At 51.9% G+C, this 17186-nt stretch overlaps 3 protein-coding genes across 5 annotated transcripts; 1 reads left to right on the top strand and 2 right to left on the bottom strand.

Annotated features, from left to right (window-relative positions):
* Positions 1-77: 77 nt before the first annotated feature.
* Positions 78-9770, top strand: HMBS (hydroxymethylbilane synthase). 3 transcript variants are annotated; one of them, XM_063355118.1, is made up of 13 exons: positions 78-236; positions 1679-1751; positions 2433-2482; positions 2579-2634; positions 3194-3271; positions 3578-3655; positions 4891-4966; positions 5685-5798; positions 6311-6349; positions 7403-7522; positions 7767-7820; positions 8397-8483; positions 8699-9770. In XM_063355118.1, exons 1-13 carry the CDS (start codon positions 78-80, stop codon positions 8870-8872), a joined length of 1158 nt encoding a protein of 385 aa, XP_063211188.1. In that variant the 3' UTR covers positions 8873-9770. The 3 variants fall into 3 exon arrangements, with proteins under 3 accessions (XP_063211188.1, XP_063211190.1, XP_063211189.1); XM_063355120.1 differs by lacking the exon at positions 78-236 and adding an exon at positions 326-821; XM_063355119.1 differs by lacking the exon at positions 78-236 and adding an exon at positions 679-1240.
* Positions 9771-9892: 122 nt separating this feature from the next.
* On the bottom strand, positions 9893-12419 carry LOC134524871 (histone H2A). The gene has a single exon (XM_063355121.1). The coding sequence runs from the start codon at positions 10419-10421 to the stop codon at positions 9990-9992; it is 432 nt and encodes a 143-aa protein (XP_063211191.1). The 5' UTR covers positions 10422-12419; the 3' UTR covers positions 9893-9989.
* A 761-nt stretch (positions 12420-13180) lies between these two features.
* DPAGT1 (dolichyl-phosphate N-acetylglucosaminephosphotransferase 1) lies at positions 13181-17174 on the bottom strand. The gene is made up of 9 exons (XM_063355117.1): positions 16880-17174; positions 16675-16795; positions 16383-16596; positions 16085-16231; positions 15864-15948; positions 15222-15410; positions 14490-14577; positions 13978-14133; positions 13181-13319 (listed from the first exon to the last, which is right to left on the bottom strand). The coding sequence occupies exons 1-9, from the start codon at positions 17032-17034 to the stop codon at positions 13254-13256; spliced, it is 1221 nt and encodes a 406-aa protein (XP_063211187.1). The 5' UTR covers positions 17035-17174; the 3' UTR covers positions 13181-13253.
* Between the last annotated feature and the right edge of the window lie 12 nt (positions 17175-17186).

Here is a 17186-nt window from a genome sequence, read left to right as displayed (position 1 = left end):
GCCGCCGCCGTGACGGGGCGGGGGCGGGCGGGGTCACGTGGGCCGCCGGACGTGACGGCGGGTGTCGGGGCGGGGCCATGGAGCGCTGCGGGACAGGCGCGGTCATGGCGGCGCCGGGAGCGGCGGCCGGGAACGGGGCTCAGGCGGGGGGCGCGGCGCTGACCCGGCCGTCGCCGCAGGGCGGCGAGAACGGCGTGGGCAGCAGGGCCGTCCGCGTGGGCACCCGCCGGAGCCAGGTAGGCGGGACACGGCGCGAAGCCGGTTTGCGAGCAGCGCGGGCGGCGGTCGGTTCCAGGTAGCGCGGCTGCCGCTGAGGTAACGGGGGGGGGAGGCTCGGTAACGGGGATCTCGCTGTGGGCTTTTCGCCTGCGAGGCTTGCGCGGCTCCTGCAGGGAGGCGGGGAAGAGCAAACGGCCGACGGCCCCCCAGGAAACCCTCCCGGGGACCAACGGCTTCGGCTGCCGCAGGGGCCGCGTCCAGAGATAGAGCGGGTGTCGCCGGCCCGGGGCGGCCTCGCCCAGGGAGATAAACCCCCCCGGGGCCTTCGCGCCGCGATAACCGTCTTCGCTCGGGTCGCGCCTCCTAGGCGGGATTCGGTGCGTTGGGGAGGGCGAGGGAGGCGGCCAGGCGTGCCCGCTGCCGCTTTCCCTGACCCGCGGCTCTGCGGCGCTTTGCGCCGGGAAGCAGCTGCGTGTGGGGCACGACGGTGCTGCGGGCAAAGGTGTGCCCCGGGCTGCACAGCTCATCGGTGGGAGAGCAGCAACTCGCCTGCGGCTGCTCGAGTCTGCCGCTGCCTGTGTGCGGAACGAGACTCTGCTGGTGTAATTCTGTTTATGTTTTACTCGCTTCTGTTGGCCTTACGCAAGGGAGCGTTCTTCCTGCGTTTTACTGCTCTAAGATCTGCTGCTTGCTATGCCTGCAGACCGCAGCTGTTACTTTTGTGTGTTTGTCTGCAAAACCTCTACGGAGCTCTGGTCTTACGGAGGATAAGTAACTCATATTTGCCGGTAACTATAGATTTCCCAGTGGCCTGGTGAAATCCTATTGGCTTCTCCCAAAACCTGCAGCGTTGGTAAAATTCGTACTCTTGGAAAAAGCAGAGGGTGCCCAGCGTGTGATGTGTCTTGTTCTTTCATCACTGAGCCGTGGGAGGTTTGGCTTATCTTTCTGCCCCGATGATGCGGGCATCTTCCAGCAGTCACAAGCCGCAGAGGTGAAACCAAGCCCCTCGCGTTAATAGGTAAATACTGTCTGTGAATTAAAGCGCCCAGGTGGTATCGAGAAGTGGAATTTCTGTCTGGGGGACAGCTAGTGACCTTGACAACATAGCTGGGAGCAGAGTGCCTGAATCCTGACAGTCTTCTGCTCTAGTTGCTCTTTCTAACTCAATAAATTCTTTGCTTTGCCTTGCTAGTGCTTTGATCGCGGCAGTGCTGGGCACGGGGAGATGTTATTCTGCCACTTTGGTGGAATGCTGTGGTCGTGATATGAGTTCACATGGTTCAAGGAGTTTGTACATATGAGCGATTGTACTTGGGGCTACTTATTTCTAATGCTTTTGATTTAAACAGTGTAGCGGTCACGCATGCCTGACCATTGAAGAATGGCAAAGTGCTTTCTAGCTACTGTGTGGTTGATGTACTCTTTGTGTAGGGCTTTGCTTTCTGCTTCGTTGCAGCTGGCCCGGATTCAGACCGACAGCGTAGTTGAGATGCTCCGTGAGCTGTACCCCGACCTCCACTTTGAGATTGGTAAGTTTTCTTGGATGCTGCCATGGGGTGGACGGCAGCGGGAGCCAGCCACTTATCTTTGTGTGCAAGAGGTGTGTGTAGAGTGCTGTCACGAGGAGGAGGAGATTCGACCCCGCTTATCTAAGAGTGCCATCTGAATTCGGTTAGGCTGTGTGGCTGAGCATCTGCTGCTGGTTTCTTCTAGGCGAGAAAGGTGGATTTTATAAGCTCCTGACGGTTGAAGATCTGCGTGTGTCATGCTGACGGTGTTAGTTTGCTCTAACCTAGTGTCGCTATGGCCGCAGCCCGCTATGCGTTAGAACATTTTCCTGTCCAGGGCATGAGGTGTTCAACAGCGCAGGAATAACAGGAGCTCGGCCTTGCACTGAAGAGAACGGCTGAGTACCTGTTTAGTGGCGCTCCAGAGAAAGACCGTGGCGATTCCCATTGGGTCAGCTCTTCCCAAAACCTGCCCTCTTCCCCCTCGCTCTGTTTTTGAGGACAGTGAAGGAAATCCAAATTTCACTTGTCTTGAGCGCAGTGTATTTCTAGATTTGAGCTGCTCTTACATTTATCTTGAGTCTGCGTTCACGTGGTACTGTGTGGCGCTGCGCTGCTCGTTACACGTTACATAGATATTTCCCATCTAGTCCTACGCTGTGACCAAGCCTCACGTTTTACCTGTGCTCTCTCTCTGAGCAGTTGCCATGTCAACAACTGGAGACAAGATCTTGGATACGGCACTTTCCAAGGTAAAGGTTCTCTTCTTCCTCTGCGCAGGAAGTAATTGTGTTTGATGTATTTGCAAATTTTTCTTCTGTGATTTGTGTTCCTCCGTTTATGTGTAGATTGGGGAGAAGAGCCTCTTCACCAAAGAGCTGGAAAACGCACTTGAAAGAAATGAGTAAGAGCTCATTGTTTTTTCTTCCTGCTCTGGCATTTGTGTTGCTCTTTGGACACCTTTGGCTTGCTGCGTATGTGATCTAGTTTCTTACTGCTCTGGTACCTCTCTGGCTAAGAAATCCTTTGATAAGTCAGTGTTGTTGACTTTTTTATTTTATTCTCCTCTTTACCCTGGGCTTAGGCCGTCTATTTTTAAGTGGAGTTGTGTTGCTTGTTCTGCCCTGGTGAGGTTTTTCTCCTGTTTACATGTGCGTCAGAGAGGATGTAATCTAAGCTAACTCCTGCTTGCAAGTACGTTCTTTTAAAATAAAACTTTGCTTGGTGGTGTCAGCATGCTGCATAACATATTTAGTGTTAACATTTATTAACGTATTTGTGTGCTAACTATGCAGGAGAAATGGGCATATGTGTGTGCTAACTATGCAGGAGAAATTCCTCCCTCTTCTCCAAAGTAATTTCCAGGGAGGATTCACACTTTTCTGTAGATGACCTGCAGGCCTACGGTAGGTACCGTGTGAGCTCCACCATCTATTCTGTGATTACTCTCCTTTAATTTTTAGAGTTGACCTTGTGGTTCACTCCTTGAAGGACCTGCCAACGTCTCTTCCCCCGGGCTTTACCATCGGCGCAGTCTGCAAGTAAGTATGGGCGCGAGGCTCGATCCTCCGAGGGACTTGCATTTTACCGTGTTGGTAGTGGTAGGAAAGCGCAGTCAGCTCAGGTCCTTGTAGGCGTTCAAAGTTTGACCGCCCTCTGGACAATCTCTGAAACGGGACACGCTAGAGCAGTCCTAGTGTTCTGTAGCCAGGGGGTTTGCTGGAACTTCTTGCTTTTACAATGGTCATGGGGTATTTTGGAGCCAGAGGCGGTTCCTCTGGGCGTTAAGCTTAACGGCCTTCCATGAAACGATGTCTCAGTCGTTCTGTGCTTGCGTTATTTTGCAGAAGGGAAAATCCACTTGATGCTGTTGTCTTTCATCCCAAAAACTGTGGGAAAACACTGAGCCTCCTTCCTGAAAAGAGGTGAGTGGGGAGAGGAGGGGGAGGAAAGGTACAAAAACGGAAGGGAGGAGTTGGTTCATGCTTCCCAGTGGCGAGTCAGTGATCGCCTTACTTTGTCCCGTAGTGGTTTTACACTGCCTTCCCTGAGCTTTCCGTAGACGGGACACTAAACCCACTTGATGAAAAGAGCAATGCTGCCTCGCGGGAGTGCTGTACGCCGAGTGCGGTTGGATGTCTCGAGCCACCCTTGAGTTGCAGTGGTTTTCTCAAGTTGGACCTTTTCTTACCAGCCCCCAGAGTGAATTCCTGCTCCTTTGTATTGTGCATACTGCAGGGGAATTCGTGCAGTGCAGCTGGGGTGCCTGGTGCGGTATTTTAGCTTGCATGGGCCTGAACTGCGCTCTTGTTCTCACCCAGCCAGTTCCGATTTCTTTTTTTTTTTTTTCCCCGCGTCATTTTCTTATGGTTCTGCTGGGAGCATGAAGGGTTTCTCCATTTTGAATTGCCTGACTAGTGTTCCCTGGCTTTTCGTAGAGGTTATTGGAGACTTTTGTCTGAGACAGCTGAGTGAAATTACTCAGATGAAGGTAACCATTAGAAAGATATTTTTTTTTCCTGTGTTAAAGTAAAAGAAACAAGCTAGCTGTGACACATAGACTCGCGCTTCTGTGCATCTGGATAGCAGGAAAATCTCGTCTGGTTTAGGTGCCAGGGCACTAAGAAAAGCGAATAGTGTACATCTCTAGAAAGGAAATGCTTACTGCCCAGACTGGCAGTTTTTTGTGGTTTCCAGTTATGCGCCCTACTGTTTCCAAAGGTTCTCCTCCCGCCGCGTTTCTGTCATTGATGAAGTCCTTCCATTTTAGTTACTACAGTTGTCTGGCCATGTCTGGTTCAGTTTGGGGCAGTCGAGTCTTTTTTTTTTTTTTCCTGTGACAAGTGGTGTGGTCGTTAAATGAGGTTTCGTCAGTCCGTGGCGGTGGCTGGGGGCTTCTCTCCAGAAGCACCTCCTGTAAATCGGTTCTTCGGGAGTGACTTGCCTGCATCCAGCTTCAGCCAGGCTTTATGCTGAACCTCAGACAGCGGGTTTGTTTCTTGTAAGGAGATATAAATCGTTGGCAGGTTCTTGGATCTTCATTTCAATAAAAATAATAAAAAAAAATGCGTCGTTTGTTTCCTTGAAAGCTCTGACGTATCTCTGACTGGAGGTGAGTGTAGGAGTATTCTAGATTTCATTGCTTTTATTTTCCCCACAGTGTGATTGGAACCAGTTCACTTCGGAGAGCCGCCCAGCTCAAAAAGAAGTTCCCTCACTTAGAATTCAGGGATATTGTATCCTTTTCTGGCAAAATGTGGGAGCTGGGTAAAGCTACAAATGGGAGAATATAATTTAATGTGAAATCTAGAATCAAGGCTGATTGATAGCCCCGGACCTAGAAAAACAAACTGCCTCCTAAAAGGCTGCCCTCCATGAGCCCATTCGGAGAGGGGGCTCAGCGTGCCAAAACCCATTCTGTTCCCTGGTCTCTCATGAGGCTGCGGAGAAGGGGCCGGCCTTAATCTGTCTTATTATTCGTTATTATTATTATTATTCATCTGCAACTCGGGTGGCAGATGAATTTGTACATTAAGGAATGTTCGAAAAACTACTCGATGGGTGCCCACCGTGTGTTTGTCACAGCGGCGTGGCCAAGTGCCAGTTGGTTCCCGATACCAGGAACGCGATTTGGGCCACTAGTTCCACTGTGGGCCGCCGACCTAGTGGTAAAAGACATGGTTACTTCAGACCTCCTTCCCTGCTATGCAAAAGAAGTTGGTGTTGTGCGTTAATAGCGTGCTTGAGTGACACATACAACTTGTGAGAGTCAATGCTTGAATGCTCTGCAAAATTCTGTTTAAAGAAACAGTTGTCTGTGTCGAACGCTTCCGTCAGAGTGGCACTCTGATTCTCGTTTGGAGGCCGTTGGATTCGGTACTTTCTGTAAACGCACTCAAGCGTGGTTATAGGACTGTGCCTGCTCTTTCTATGCTTGCTTAATCGCTTCTACAGAGAGGGAATTTAAACACCCGCTTAAAGAAGCTAGATGAGAAGGAAGACTTCAGCGCCATCATCCTGGCTGCCGCTGGGCTGAGGAGAATGGGCTGGGAAAATCGCATCGGCCAGGTGAGGAGCAGCCAGCGTCGTTCTCTGCCGAACCGTCAGCTGGGTGCCTTTCAGACCTTGCGGTCGTCCCGTCAAAGATGAGCATGCGGTCTGCTGAACCCATCGCCGCCTTAGCTCGTGATTCGATGCACTTCAGGGAGGATTTTTTTTTTGTTGGTGGTGGTTGGTTTTGTTTTCTTGGCACAGAAATTTATACTGTTCAGCTTTCCGTGGTGCAATAACAGTTTGTAATCTGATCGTCTCCCAGCATTTCACAATGCACGAGTCCAGCAGCACAGCGGTGTGTGTGACTAAGATTTTTCTGTTGGTAAGATTTTTCTAATTCGCAAAGTGTTAGAGTCCAGGTGAAAGAAAATGGGGGTGGAAGCCCTGAGGCATGGGAAGGGGGAGGTGATATTTCTTTGGTCAGGCGCAAAAGCAGCTGATGTTAGAGGTGAGCCTAGAATTTGTCTCTCGCCTCCTGTACTCTGAACAGCGCAACCTGAGCTGACTCTGACGTTACTCTCTTCCAGCTCCTAAGCCCTGAAGATTGTCTGTACGCTGTTGGACAGGTACGTTAGGACTTCTGTGTTGTAACCCGTGCTGCGTGTTGAAGCTGGCAGCAGTATGATGTGTCAGAGTGATTAATTGTGCCGAATACTTCTCGGGTGTCGGTTGCCAAAGAACCACTGCATCGATCTTTTTGTTGGCCGTCACGCTGTTTTAGGCACAGCGTGTGGGAAGAATGGTAGTCGGCTTTGTTACCCGGTGTGGTGGGGGCAGATTTCTATCAGTAATGGAAAAGCGGTAAACGGTGAAGCTAACGCGTCACAGCTGCACTGGGACGACCCAGCAGATATGGGGCAGGCTCTGGCAGGGTCAGTGTTGCGCTGTACCGGCATAATGGTGCAGAATCACTGCGGTATCTTCGCCCTGTGACGCTCGGTGTCCTGACTCCCGTAGGGTGGAGCTGAAACACCTGCCTTGGAGCGCGTTCTCAGAGCTCTTGTTTCCAGGCAGGCAGGCCTGTGCTGGCCGTGCGGCCGAGCTCGCACAGGGCTGCACAGCGGGGGCCAAACTTGCGAAACCCGAGCTGGCGATGCATTAGTGGTCACAGGTGATAAATCTGCAAATTCAGTCTGAAATTGTGATTTTCATCATGCGTTTGCCAGGGTGCAGTTCCTTCCCCCCACCCCCGTCTCGTTTCCGTTTTGGAAAATAATTGTTTTGTCACTGTTAGTCATTCAGCACTTGCTCTTTATCTTGAGGTAAGGTTGGGAAGTTTGGATTTATCCAGCCTTCTTGTCCTAAAGGGACGTTGGGGTGGGTGTTTCTACGTATGCAGTCATAACCGAGAGAGGCTCTGGAACGGTTTGAGGTGACAGCATGATCTTGAACACTTGGCTGAAGTCAGGTCAAGTCTTCCCTTTACAGCAGCTGCTGTAGGATGGCTCTGCAACCAGTGAATTGTCTTGTAATTCATTTCTATAAACGTCTAAACATCACTCCCTTAGTGAAACGCATCCAAGCCTGAGTTCTGTTTCATGATCAACGCTGAGTGCACACAGAGATGGATGAAGCTGAGGAATTATGATTGTGTTCTGTGTTTCTTTTTCTTCTTATAGGGTGCCTTAGCAGTGGAAGTTCGTGCCAAAGACCAAGAGACACTGAATATGGTATCTGCCCTGCATGATGCAGACACCGTGTTACGCTGCATTGCCGAGAGAGCCTTTATGAAACGTTTGGTAGGTGTGGTGTCCTCGCTCTTCTGCCTGCAGCCGTAAATACTGCTCTGCTGGTTGACCCGATGCCATAGCATGGGAAACCTGTTACACTTTCCTAAAACCGCGAAGTAGAAATTGGTTCTGAATCGAGACGGGCCTGAGGAGCGCTGGGCAGGGCTGTGTGCAGCCTAAACTTTTCAGAGGCTTTGAAAAGCCTTGAATGTGTCTGGTAGGAGCCTCCAGTGTCAGCTGCTTTCTGTTTTAGGAGGGTGGATGTAGCGTCCCTGTCGCTGTCAACACCGTGCTGAAAGATGGCCAGGTGAGGAGTACTTGATATTTATCTGGTGTTATTTCTGAAAACCTATTCCAGTGCATGTACGTTCCCTGATCCTTCCCTGAAGGCAACTCCGGCAGATACCTTTATCGGCTCCTGACTGAAGCCTTCGTGGTTTGTGTCCAAAGCAGGAGTTTGAGAACGGGTCTGGCTACTGAAGCTCAGGCTTCTAGAAAAATCCCCGTACAATACGTACCAGATTTCCACCCCACTCCCTTCTTTAAAGGTAGTGTTGCCCTGAGATCTGAAAGCCTCACTTCTGACCCCAGAAAATCAGTGTTTTTACACAACGGAGTGTGGTTAAGGAGATGGAAGCTAGAAAAAATTTGATCTTTCTCCTTGGGAAGTCGCCTGTTCCCTAACAGGGATTGCTTTTCTGATAGTTGTATTCCACTGCTATCCTTGCTGATCCCTCTGCACTACAAAGGCCTCCCCTCCAGACTTAGCTTTGAATGTCACGTGGCTGGTTGGGGTTTTGGTTTTGTTTTTTGTTTTAAAAGGGCGTAGTTGGCTTTCTGATTGATAATGCGGTATTAATCCGTTCTGTATGTCTTTTCCAAGTTGTATTTGACAGGAGCAGTCTACAGTTTGGATGGATCTGACAGCCTAAAGGAGACTATGCAGACCAGCGTTCATTATCCCCAACAGGTACGTGGGTGGCTTCAAAATCCAAACCTGAAGCTGAATGACAATACCAGACCTCTTGAAATCTATTACTTTTGGTCTGGTTCCTTGGAAACGGTAACAGCGCACTGTTCTTGAGGCTCCTCGGACCCCAGATTTTATCCTGTTCCACGTGTGGCTCAAACCGTTCATTGCCTGCTCCTTCCTGCTGCCTTACATTCAGGTGTTTACGTTTGCAGAGTGAAGATGGACCAAATGACGATGTGCAGCGTGTTGGCATCACAGCCAAGAACGTCCCTGGTCAGGCCCAGGAAGCTGCAGAGAACCTTGGTGTTGAACTAGCCAGTTTACTTCTGAGCAAGGGAGCGAAGCATATCCTTAGTGTGGCGAGGCAGCTCAACGATGCCCGCTAAACCTCTGGTGTGGTTGGCACAGTTGCTATGACGCTAGTCTTTGCAGCTACACTATCATCCCCTTTTGGAGGAAGGGATTTGTTTAAATGTGAAGCGGTCTTATTGGATGTTTGGGCACAAAAACTTGAAATACTAAGCTAACTAACTCAAGTAGTTTATGCTGTTCAGGGTTTTCACCCCCTTATGCATTTCTCTAAATTGCAGAGTATCTCTATGAAGTTTTTCAACAATTCTTGTAGCTAGGAAGTTGAAACAGAAAAAATAAAATTAGTCTAAGCGTTCTCCTATTCATTTAGGAGCAAGGCACTCGTTACAGATGGATCATCAGAGCGGCATCGTTGACTGTACTGAAGTGCTGTACTGTGCTGACAGTACCAAAGTACTTTCAGTAGTCACCATTATTATTTGGGCCTGTTCACTCATCTGAAGGCTGCTATTAGATTCCCCATAGTAAAGTAGCACAGATGCTGTGTCCATCGTAGGTTATGGTAAGGAATTAGGTTTGCAGTTTTTCACTGCAAATTTGTCGATCGGCCAGTAACAAACGGGGAAGTAAGTGGACAGCCAGTCCGGTTTCCCTTGTACGCTCACCTGCGTGGATGATCCGAGACAGTCATTCATCTGTGCCAACCAGTCAAGGGGGAGCGGAAGAGAAGCCCAAATTCAGGCTCTCGTGCCTTTCTCTGCAACTCTTTACCCTTTCCTTTTGCTGGAAGCTGGGTACCGTTTTTGGTAGGGGGTTGCTCTTCTCTTGGTGGGGCTCATGCCTTACAGTGCCTTGTAGAAACACTGAAATGGCACCTTACTGGGGTCCCGTTTTAGAAATGAAGCATTGTTTTATTTTCTATGCAATGTCCATTGAATGTAACAGGCGATAAATACAGTGAAATTACACGCACACCGGTGCAAGTGTGTTTACGGAGCAGCTCGCCTGTTCAGTTTTTCTGACCGGACTCGAGCGGGCCGGTTCCTCGCTGCCCCTGCGCCCGGCCGCCAGCCCGCTGCGGGTGTCCGTTCACCCCCCGCCCCGTCCCCCCCGCGGATCGCAGCTCTCCCGATGAGCAATGGGGGTGGCCCTGAAAAGGGCCTTTGTGTGGTGCCGGGGCGACCGGCCGGCCTAGTACTCCTGCGACTGCTGCCCGCTGCCCTTCTTGCCGGCCTTGCTGGGGCCCGTGCCGCCGCCGCTGGTCTTCTTGGGCAGCAGCACGGCCTGGATGTTGGGCAGGACGCCGCCCTGCGCGATGGTGACGCCGCCCAGCAGCTTGTTGAGCTCCTCGTCGTTGCGGACGGCGAGCTGGAGGTGACGGGGGATGATGCGCGTCTTCTTGTTGTCGCGGGCCGCGTTGCCCGCCAGCTCTAGGATCTCGGCCGTCAGGTACTCCAGCACGGCGGCCAGGTAAACGGGGGCGCCGGCCCCCACCCGCTCCGCGTAGTGCCCGCGCCGCAGCAGCCGGTGAACGCGCCCGACGGGGAACTGCAGCCCGGCCCGGGACGAGCGAGACTTGGCCTTCGCTCGGGCCTTACCGCCGCTCTTGCCACGGCCAGACATGGCGCCTCGGTCCGCTGTGGGCGCTGTCCTCCCTCCGGAGCGCCGCGGTGAAGTGAGGCGGGAGGCCTCGCCCCCAGCCCTTTTATAACCTTCCGCAAAGTAGGGCTCGGCTCATTGGACAGCGCTGCCGCGCCTCGCCATTGGCACCTCTGCCGGAAGAAACTTCTCGCGGATTGGTCGTCCGTGCGATGCCACCGCGCTTGCCCCGAGTCCATTGGCCGCGGAGACCGGCCAATGAGAAGGTAAGGCGCCAAATTCATACCGGCTGAGGCCGTTAGTGCGCGCCGCCGGCGGGGGGGGCGCTGAGGGGACCGGCGCGGTGGCAGCGGGCCTGCCCGTGCCTCGGGGCCGCTGTGCTGTCAGTGGAGGGGCCGGGCACGCCGCGGGTGTCGGCCTCCGCCGGCTGAGAGCGCCGGCTGTGGCGCACGGGGGGCCCCGTGCTTCCCGCCCACCCGTGGGCGGCCCAAGCGCCAGCGCGAGTCCCGACAGGCGGCGGTGAGGCCTCCAGAGCGGTTCTGTGTCAGGAGCTTTGGCTGGGCCGCCTCAGGGTAACCGACCCGAAGGGCTGGGGGAGCGATGGTGGATGGGCACGCCGATGACTGGGGCACGCCGACGACGGAACCAGCCCGATGCTGCCCCGGCGGGGCCGCTTCCAGGGGTTTTTGAGGAACTGGATCGCCCCTGGGCCCCGGCCTGGCTCCCACCGTGGTGAGGTGGGGGGGTCCCGGGATGCCCGCAGAGCAAGGGGACCCCCATCTGTAGGGCTTACAGTGGCACACGGGGGGAGAGCAGCGACCGTGAGATACTTTTTAGGGGATTGTGGGAACGTGTGAGATGTATTTTTGTGTTGTTCAAGGGAAGCACCAAAAGCAGGGAAAAAGTCAAAGCAGACTGGGAGGAAAAAACATGGGAACATAGAAGGAGAAGTGGGGTGAAGAAGGTGGTCATGCATGAACATGTTGCTGGGTGGTAGCCTTTATCTTTGCAGTCTGTCCTGTCTCACTAAACTCCATTTCTAGCTTTTTTTTTTGAGGGTGAGGGGACTGTCAACCCTCTGCATACATGTATGTCCGGAGGACTAAATGGCAGCAACCGACATCAGGGAACAGGTGCCAGTGTATTTGTGGTACCAGCAAACGGGAATACTGGAGCATGTGCAGAGGGGCGGCCAGGCTATGGTGGAATGCCGGTGCGTGTGGTCACTAAAGTGAGCAGAATAACAGGTTTTGGAGCCAGGTGTCTAGTGCCAGATACGGGAGAGATCAGGGTCAGCAGGTTGCTGACTGGAGGTAGGCCTAAGCCAGCTTACTGGAGAAAAACGGGGTGGGCATCAGAGTTGGCTACTGGAATGCCACACATCTGGATCAGTTAGCAGAGATTAATTTCTCTCTGCTTTCTAGGTGAAAAGATTTGAGTAACAGCAAGTAGAGTAGCATTGTGGACCTCGGGTGTTCGTATGCCCCGGTGCCAGGAAATGCAGCAGTTAGTTACTGGACAGACTGAGCGTTTAAGGCCAGCTACAGAAGGGGTTCGAAATGTGCATGCGTACACAGATGTGTTTATATGAATATACTAGTAGCCTTCCAAACTGATTGGCTAGAGAGGAGGAAGAGGATTTGGACGCTCATCCCATTCACGTTTGAGTGCTGAGTGTCTTCTGTGTTGATCAGTGTTGCTGGACATGTGTGTTTTTGCCTACCAGGAACACGTTCCCAGCCTTGCTACTGGCTGGACTTGAGGGTGTGGAAGTGCAGCGGCCTTGTGTCCATTAAAGTACGGGACTCCGCAACTTCTGCTGTCACCCATCTCAGTATCCCTGTCCGTGCTGTTACATTGTTTTGCTTTTCGCTCCTGGTATTCTCAAGCGGACTCTTTAGCCTGGTATTCCGATGGCTGTTATGTGGGTTTTTTTCTGTCAGGTAGGCAGCAATTCTGTGGTGCACTATGGTGCCAGATACTGCTATATAACGACTTGTATTTGAGGAAAAGGTAATTGTAGCTTGCAGGGTTTTAGTTCCACAATAATAAAAGGCTTTTACTGATGTCCTCCATTAGACAAGGACACAGCGATCCTTACTCTGCTAGCCTGTTCCAGACGTGTCCTGTTCCAAAAAGGAAGGCAGGAAGACAGATGATAAAGATGTTCAGAAATAAAAGCCCTTCGGCAGGAACACTCCTGGGAGCTGCGAAAGAGGAGGGAGTCTAGTGCAGAAATGATCAGCCTCCTAGCAGCGTGGAAGGCCAGAGATGTACCGTGTAACCTGGTTTCACTGCCTGTCAATATTCTCGAGGCAAAGCACTGAAGGGGAAAGGGTACCACGAGTTATTTTATTCTCAGAGCGCTCTGAGTTTTGAGTATGGTTTATAACATGTTACTCTGTGTCCACGGACCAAAGATAGGACTGGAGAAATCAGGAGAGGATTCTGGTTTACTTGCTCTCCTGTATAGACTCTCACTGAAACTGAAGTTTCCGTTTTCTCTCTCGGGGAACGGTAATGTGCTTGTTAGATGTACAGAGATTTCTCCTTTCCCACCTTCCCTAAGTGCTGTGAGTAAACATTTGGGTCACTTACTTCCCAGTATTCCCAGGAACCGTAATGTCCAAGTAGCAGAGACTCTCTTTTGTCAGCAGAATTGGACAAAAGCCTTCCACATACAAAAAAAAAAAAAATTACAGTTCAAGGCCGGCCCACGCAGAGTAGTTGCTTGCATTTTGGCAGGTGTCCTGAGGTTCTCAGAGGGCCAGAGTAAGATCAGTTGAATCATTTGGTCAGCAATTGGAGAAAATCAACTGGCAGGTATAACTCTATCCCCTGCTCCCAGCAGCCCCGTCAGACGTCATAAAACAAACGCACCAGTTGGTACCGGATTGAAAACGCAATCGTACTGCCCAGGACCTAGATAAAAATCAGACAGAATGGAAACAGTGTTAAATAGTTTACAGGCTGGCAGATCCCTCCTTTCCAGGTGGATTTGCTATGCTTTCCAGCATGCGTCGTTTCATTAAATAACAACACTTAGGCTAAAGGTTTCAGGTACAGAAAGATGAAAGGCAGAAGTCTGGCCAGAGTCCTTCGTTCTTTGTCTGAGAACTGTAGTTATCTGCAGGGGGTTTCTGCGTGTGCCTGCACACAGTCACACTGTGAGAACAAGGGGAGAAGGTGAACGGTTGGGAACAACGCTCTCCTTCTTAAAGAGCCTGTATTATACCGTAAACCCTATGGTCTGTAATGCAAAATACCTCGCGTCAAAGCTGCAATTCAGCATCCTTACAAGAAGGCGCTGCCAAGACTTCTCTGCTGTGACCGGGCTCAACATCAAGGGTATGTACTCCCTGTCCTCCCCCGGCCCCAACGTAGTCTGATAAGCCCTGTTCAGCCTCCAGGAGGGAGGGATGTTTCCTCCTTGAGCTATGTAAACCTCTGATTCTCCTCAGCTCGACTGCATCTTGTGTGAAGAACGTGATACTTTACTTCCCCCTTTCCCCTTGAGCCTGATTTGGATCTGTTTCTATTGCAGAGTACGCCTTTCTACCGGAGGAATTATTTGTCTAACCTGAATGAGTAGCAACAGGAGTGTGAGATTTCGCTCGTGGGTGGGTCCGATCAGCTTTATAACAAAGTTAATAAGCGTCATATTATTGCACTCTGTGTATTCGCCATCTTCATCCGTTCCACTCCTCACATCTACTATGTGCAGGATCTTGACTGCCTGGGGAAAGAAATATTGCACGCTATTTCACCAGGTACGTTTGGTGCTCACCGGCTGGTTTTGCTCAAGATCCCTGTTGCTGGACCATCCCTGAAGCCTGGCTCATGCTCTTACAGGACAGGCTCATGATGGTCCTGGGCCACTGCTACACGTGGTTATTCTGAAAGATTGACCGTTAACACAATCAAGTGATCGCAAGGAACGGTGACAGACTAAGCAGAATAGTTTCTTCTGTATTTGAGCCAGGAAATAATTAGCGAGCCCAAAAGTTTTACATTCCCTCCCCTTCTCTTCCTCTTGCATTTGATCACCACCTCAAAATGCACCTGGATTTTGAACGTTTTCCAGATTATTACCTTCAGAATGTATGTTCCCAGGGCAGAGAGGCTCTTAGTTTTGAATTTGGAGTAGCTCATCTCCAACTTCCCTGTACTAGGATTGAGCCTAAAAGAAACATTAGAATTTTAGTCCGGATAGAGCAAGGAGACAGAGGGGTCCTATGTAAGCAGACTTAGAGCCATAGCTGAGTAGTTGAGAGAGAACTCCGGTGGTGCAAAAAGCAGGAATAATCCAATATGCTTAACAGCAGCTGCCGATACCTAGTCCCTCAGACTGGGCTCAGTCGGGAGGAGATTCCTCCCCACCACAGCCCCAGTATACCCATAAAGCTTCGTAGTTGTAAAAATAAAATAGAAGACTAATATGTGGAGCAAAAATTGCTGATATGGCATAGTGCCACAGAACGCTCGCTGCTCTGAAATCTTAGCAGATCCCACTGCAACAGCATTAAAAGCAGCCTGTATCAGTTTCTCTCAGTCTTGGAGCTGAGAAAAACCATACTATAACACTACTAAAAATCACTCTCTTGTATCTGGGAGGGTGGGGTGGTCAGAAAAGTTAACTTCTTACAGAAACCTCTCCTGCATGACTTGAGCACAGCTGGCAGAGCGAGCCAGATAACTTTTAACCATGAAGCTTACTTGGATGGCTTTTAAAAAGGGCTCCTACCACCACCTTTCTCGAGAAGCTGGTGCTGGAGATAAAAGGCACAACCTGTGGTCCCGTTATAGGTCACTCGGGTACATTACCTCGGCAGCCGGTGACGGGGACAAGGAATGACATGGAAGAGTTGAGGCAAGGAGTAGAGGAAGTTGAGCACTTGCGGGATGAAGAAAAGCAGCATTGTTTTGCTGAAGTGCCCCAAGATCCCCACCACGGCGAAAGTCATGCCAGCAAAGTAGCAGAAGGTGTCCCCAACGAACGCTCGCGACGGGTACCTGCAATCCACAGGGCAGAAAGGCAAATGATGGCTGTTGCTGCAAAAACCACTTTCTAACCACTGAACGTATTCCCACACGGCAGGTCGGGCGCCAAGAGTGAACTGCAGCAGATCCATGCAGTAAGAACAACAATTGCGGGTATTTATGCTAAGAACTGCGGGACTGGGACCCACAACCTGACTTGCAGCGAATAAGGTATGAAAAAACAGCTAGCGAGACCTGCGAGGGAGCATATTCTGTGCATTTTGGTGAGCCGGCATGACTAGAATCGTTCTAATAAAAAGAAAAGCTACCAGTGCATCGGTGCTTTGTCAGTTCTTGGCTTTCTTGGTTCTACGTTCCAGCGTCCCACCTGCGCATCAGTAAGTGTGGGGAGGTTTTTTGTTTGAAAAGGGAGAAAGTAAAGGGAAAGGATGTTTCCGAAGAAACAATGAATGTCCATCCTCTTACCAGTTGTGGTAAAACAGCCCCAGCGTGGTAAAAAAAAACGGAATCATGAAGTAGAGAGAAAAAATGTGATCATCTCGATAATCCCCTATAGGAAAAAGGAAAAAAAAATATGTTTGTGATAAGGCAGGGCTGGTTGATTTTTAGTAATACCAGCTATTGAAATCTAGATTCCATCTCCCTTTGATTTTTGCACTCGAAAATGCGTATGTTATCTTCCTTACCGTTTAACTCCACAATGTTGAACACGATAATGGAAGCAGCTATCACCAGCGACTGCCCTGCTTCGATTCCGTTAATTCCGGCGAGAATGTTGATGGCGTTCGTGCAGAACACCGCGAGCATGCCCATGTACACGTAGTAGAGGATACCTGCGGATCAGAGCGAGCGAGCGCTTTAGTATTCGCAGGTGAAGCAGGCCCCGCTCCAACTCGCCCCAGCGCTCGCTTCCTGCTTTGCCCGAGGATCCATTGCCCAGCGATCTCGGTGAGTTTTGGCGGCTTCTGGTGGTTCGGAACTTACCCAGGTCCAAGTGCATGCCCAGCAATACCCGGAAGGGCTTCGGCACCACGATGGTCGTGTTCCCAAAGCTGGTGAAGTAAACCATCAGCAGCGGGAGGGAAGCCATGGTGGGCAGAAGGAGCTTGTGGCGCCAGCGCAGGTTCAGCACGTCGTCTGCAAAGCCCAGGAAAATCATGCAGCAGATGGCAAGGAGTGAACCGATGAGCTCCACGAACTGCGGGACAGAGAATGGGACCCCGGTTACCGGTGCCCGCGCCCTGCCGGTGCCCGCCGTGCTGCCGGCCGGCCTCACCTCGTCGTGGGGAAAGGCCGCGCACTGCTCTTCCACGAAGCACCTCAGGAAGGGCACGGGGATGAAGCAGAAGAGGATGATGAGGAACACGGCCCCGCTGATCACGCCCTGCGCCTCGGGGCTGGAAGGGAGGTAAGGCGGGGAGTCAGCCCGGCCGGCCGCGGGCCCGGGGCCGCCGCCGGCCCGGCGGGGCAGCGCTACTCACACGGGCCGCCGCGAGGCCTTGTTGAGGTCTTCGCCGAAGAGCCGGGCGGCGAGGAAGCGGTCCTTGAAGGCCGGGATCAGTGTCAGCGTGGCCGCGAAGCCCAGCAGCGACCCGCCGAGGTTGATGAGGAGGGGGAGGGCGGGCCAGGCCGCCATGTCCGCAGCGGGCGCTGCCCCTGCCAAGGGCGCGGAGCGGGGCCGGGCGCCTCCCGCCCCCTGTTTCCAGCCGGACGCCGGAGAGGAGGTACCGGATGCGCGGGAGCCGCCATCTTTGGCCCTGGCGGAGGCCGCCGGCCGGGGCCGGGTGC

Source organism: Chroicocephalus ridibundus, chromosome 18, assembly GCF_963924245.1.
Source record: "Chroicocephalus ridibundus chromosome 18, bChrRid1.1, whole genome shotgun sequence".
Lineage (NCBI taxonomy): Eukaryota > Metazoa > Chordata > Aves > Charadriiformes > Laridae > Chroicocephalus > Chroicocephalus ridibundus.
This window is presented reverse-complemented; position numbering and strand designations above follow the sequence as displayed.

What these genes read in the sequence shown, in the direction of transcription:
- HMBS (XM_063355118.1), top strand. Translation starts at nt 78, where the DNA reads ATGGAGCGCTGCGGGACAGGCGCGGTCATGGCGGCGCCGGGAGCGGCG. An exon ending in TGGATACGGCACTTTCCAAG is followed by an intron (nt 2,483 to 2,578) that starts GTAAAGGTTCTC and finishes GTTTATGTGTAG; the next exon opens with ATTGGGGAGAAGAGCCTCTT. An exon ending in AACGCACTTGAAAGAAATGA is followed by an intron (nt 2,635 to 3,193) that starts GTAAGAGCTCAT and finishes TTTAATTTTTAG; the next exon opens with AGTTGACCTTGTGGTTCACT.
- DPAGT1 (XM_063355117.1), bottom strand. Translation starts at nt 17,034, where the DNA reads ATGGCGGCCTGGCCCGCCCTCCCCCTCCTCATCAACCTCGGCGGGTCG. An exon ending in CAACATTGTGGAGTTAAACG is followed by an intron (nt 15,949 to 16,084) that starts GTAAGGAAGATA and finishes TTTTTCCTATAG; the next exon opens with GGGATTATCGAGATGATCAC. An exon ending in TCCTGTTGCTACTCATTCAG is followed by an intron (nt 13,320 to 13,977) that starts GTTAGACAAATA and finishes ATTTTTATCTAG; the next exon opens with GTCCTGGGCAGTACGATTGC.
- LOC134524871 (XM_063355121.1), bottom strand. Translation starts at nt 10,421, where the DNA reads ATGTCTGGCCGTGGCAAGAGCGGCGGTAAGGCCCGAGCGAAGGCCAAG.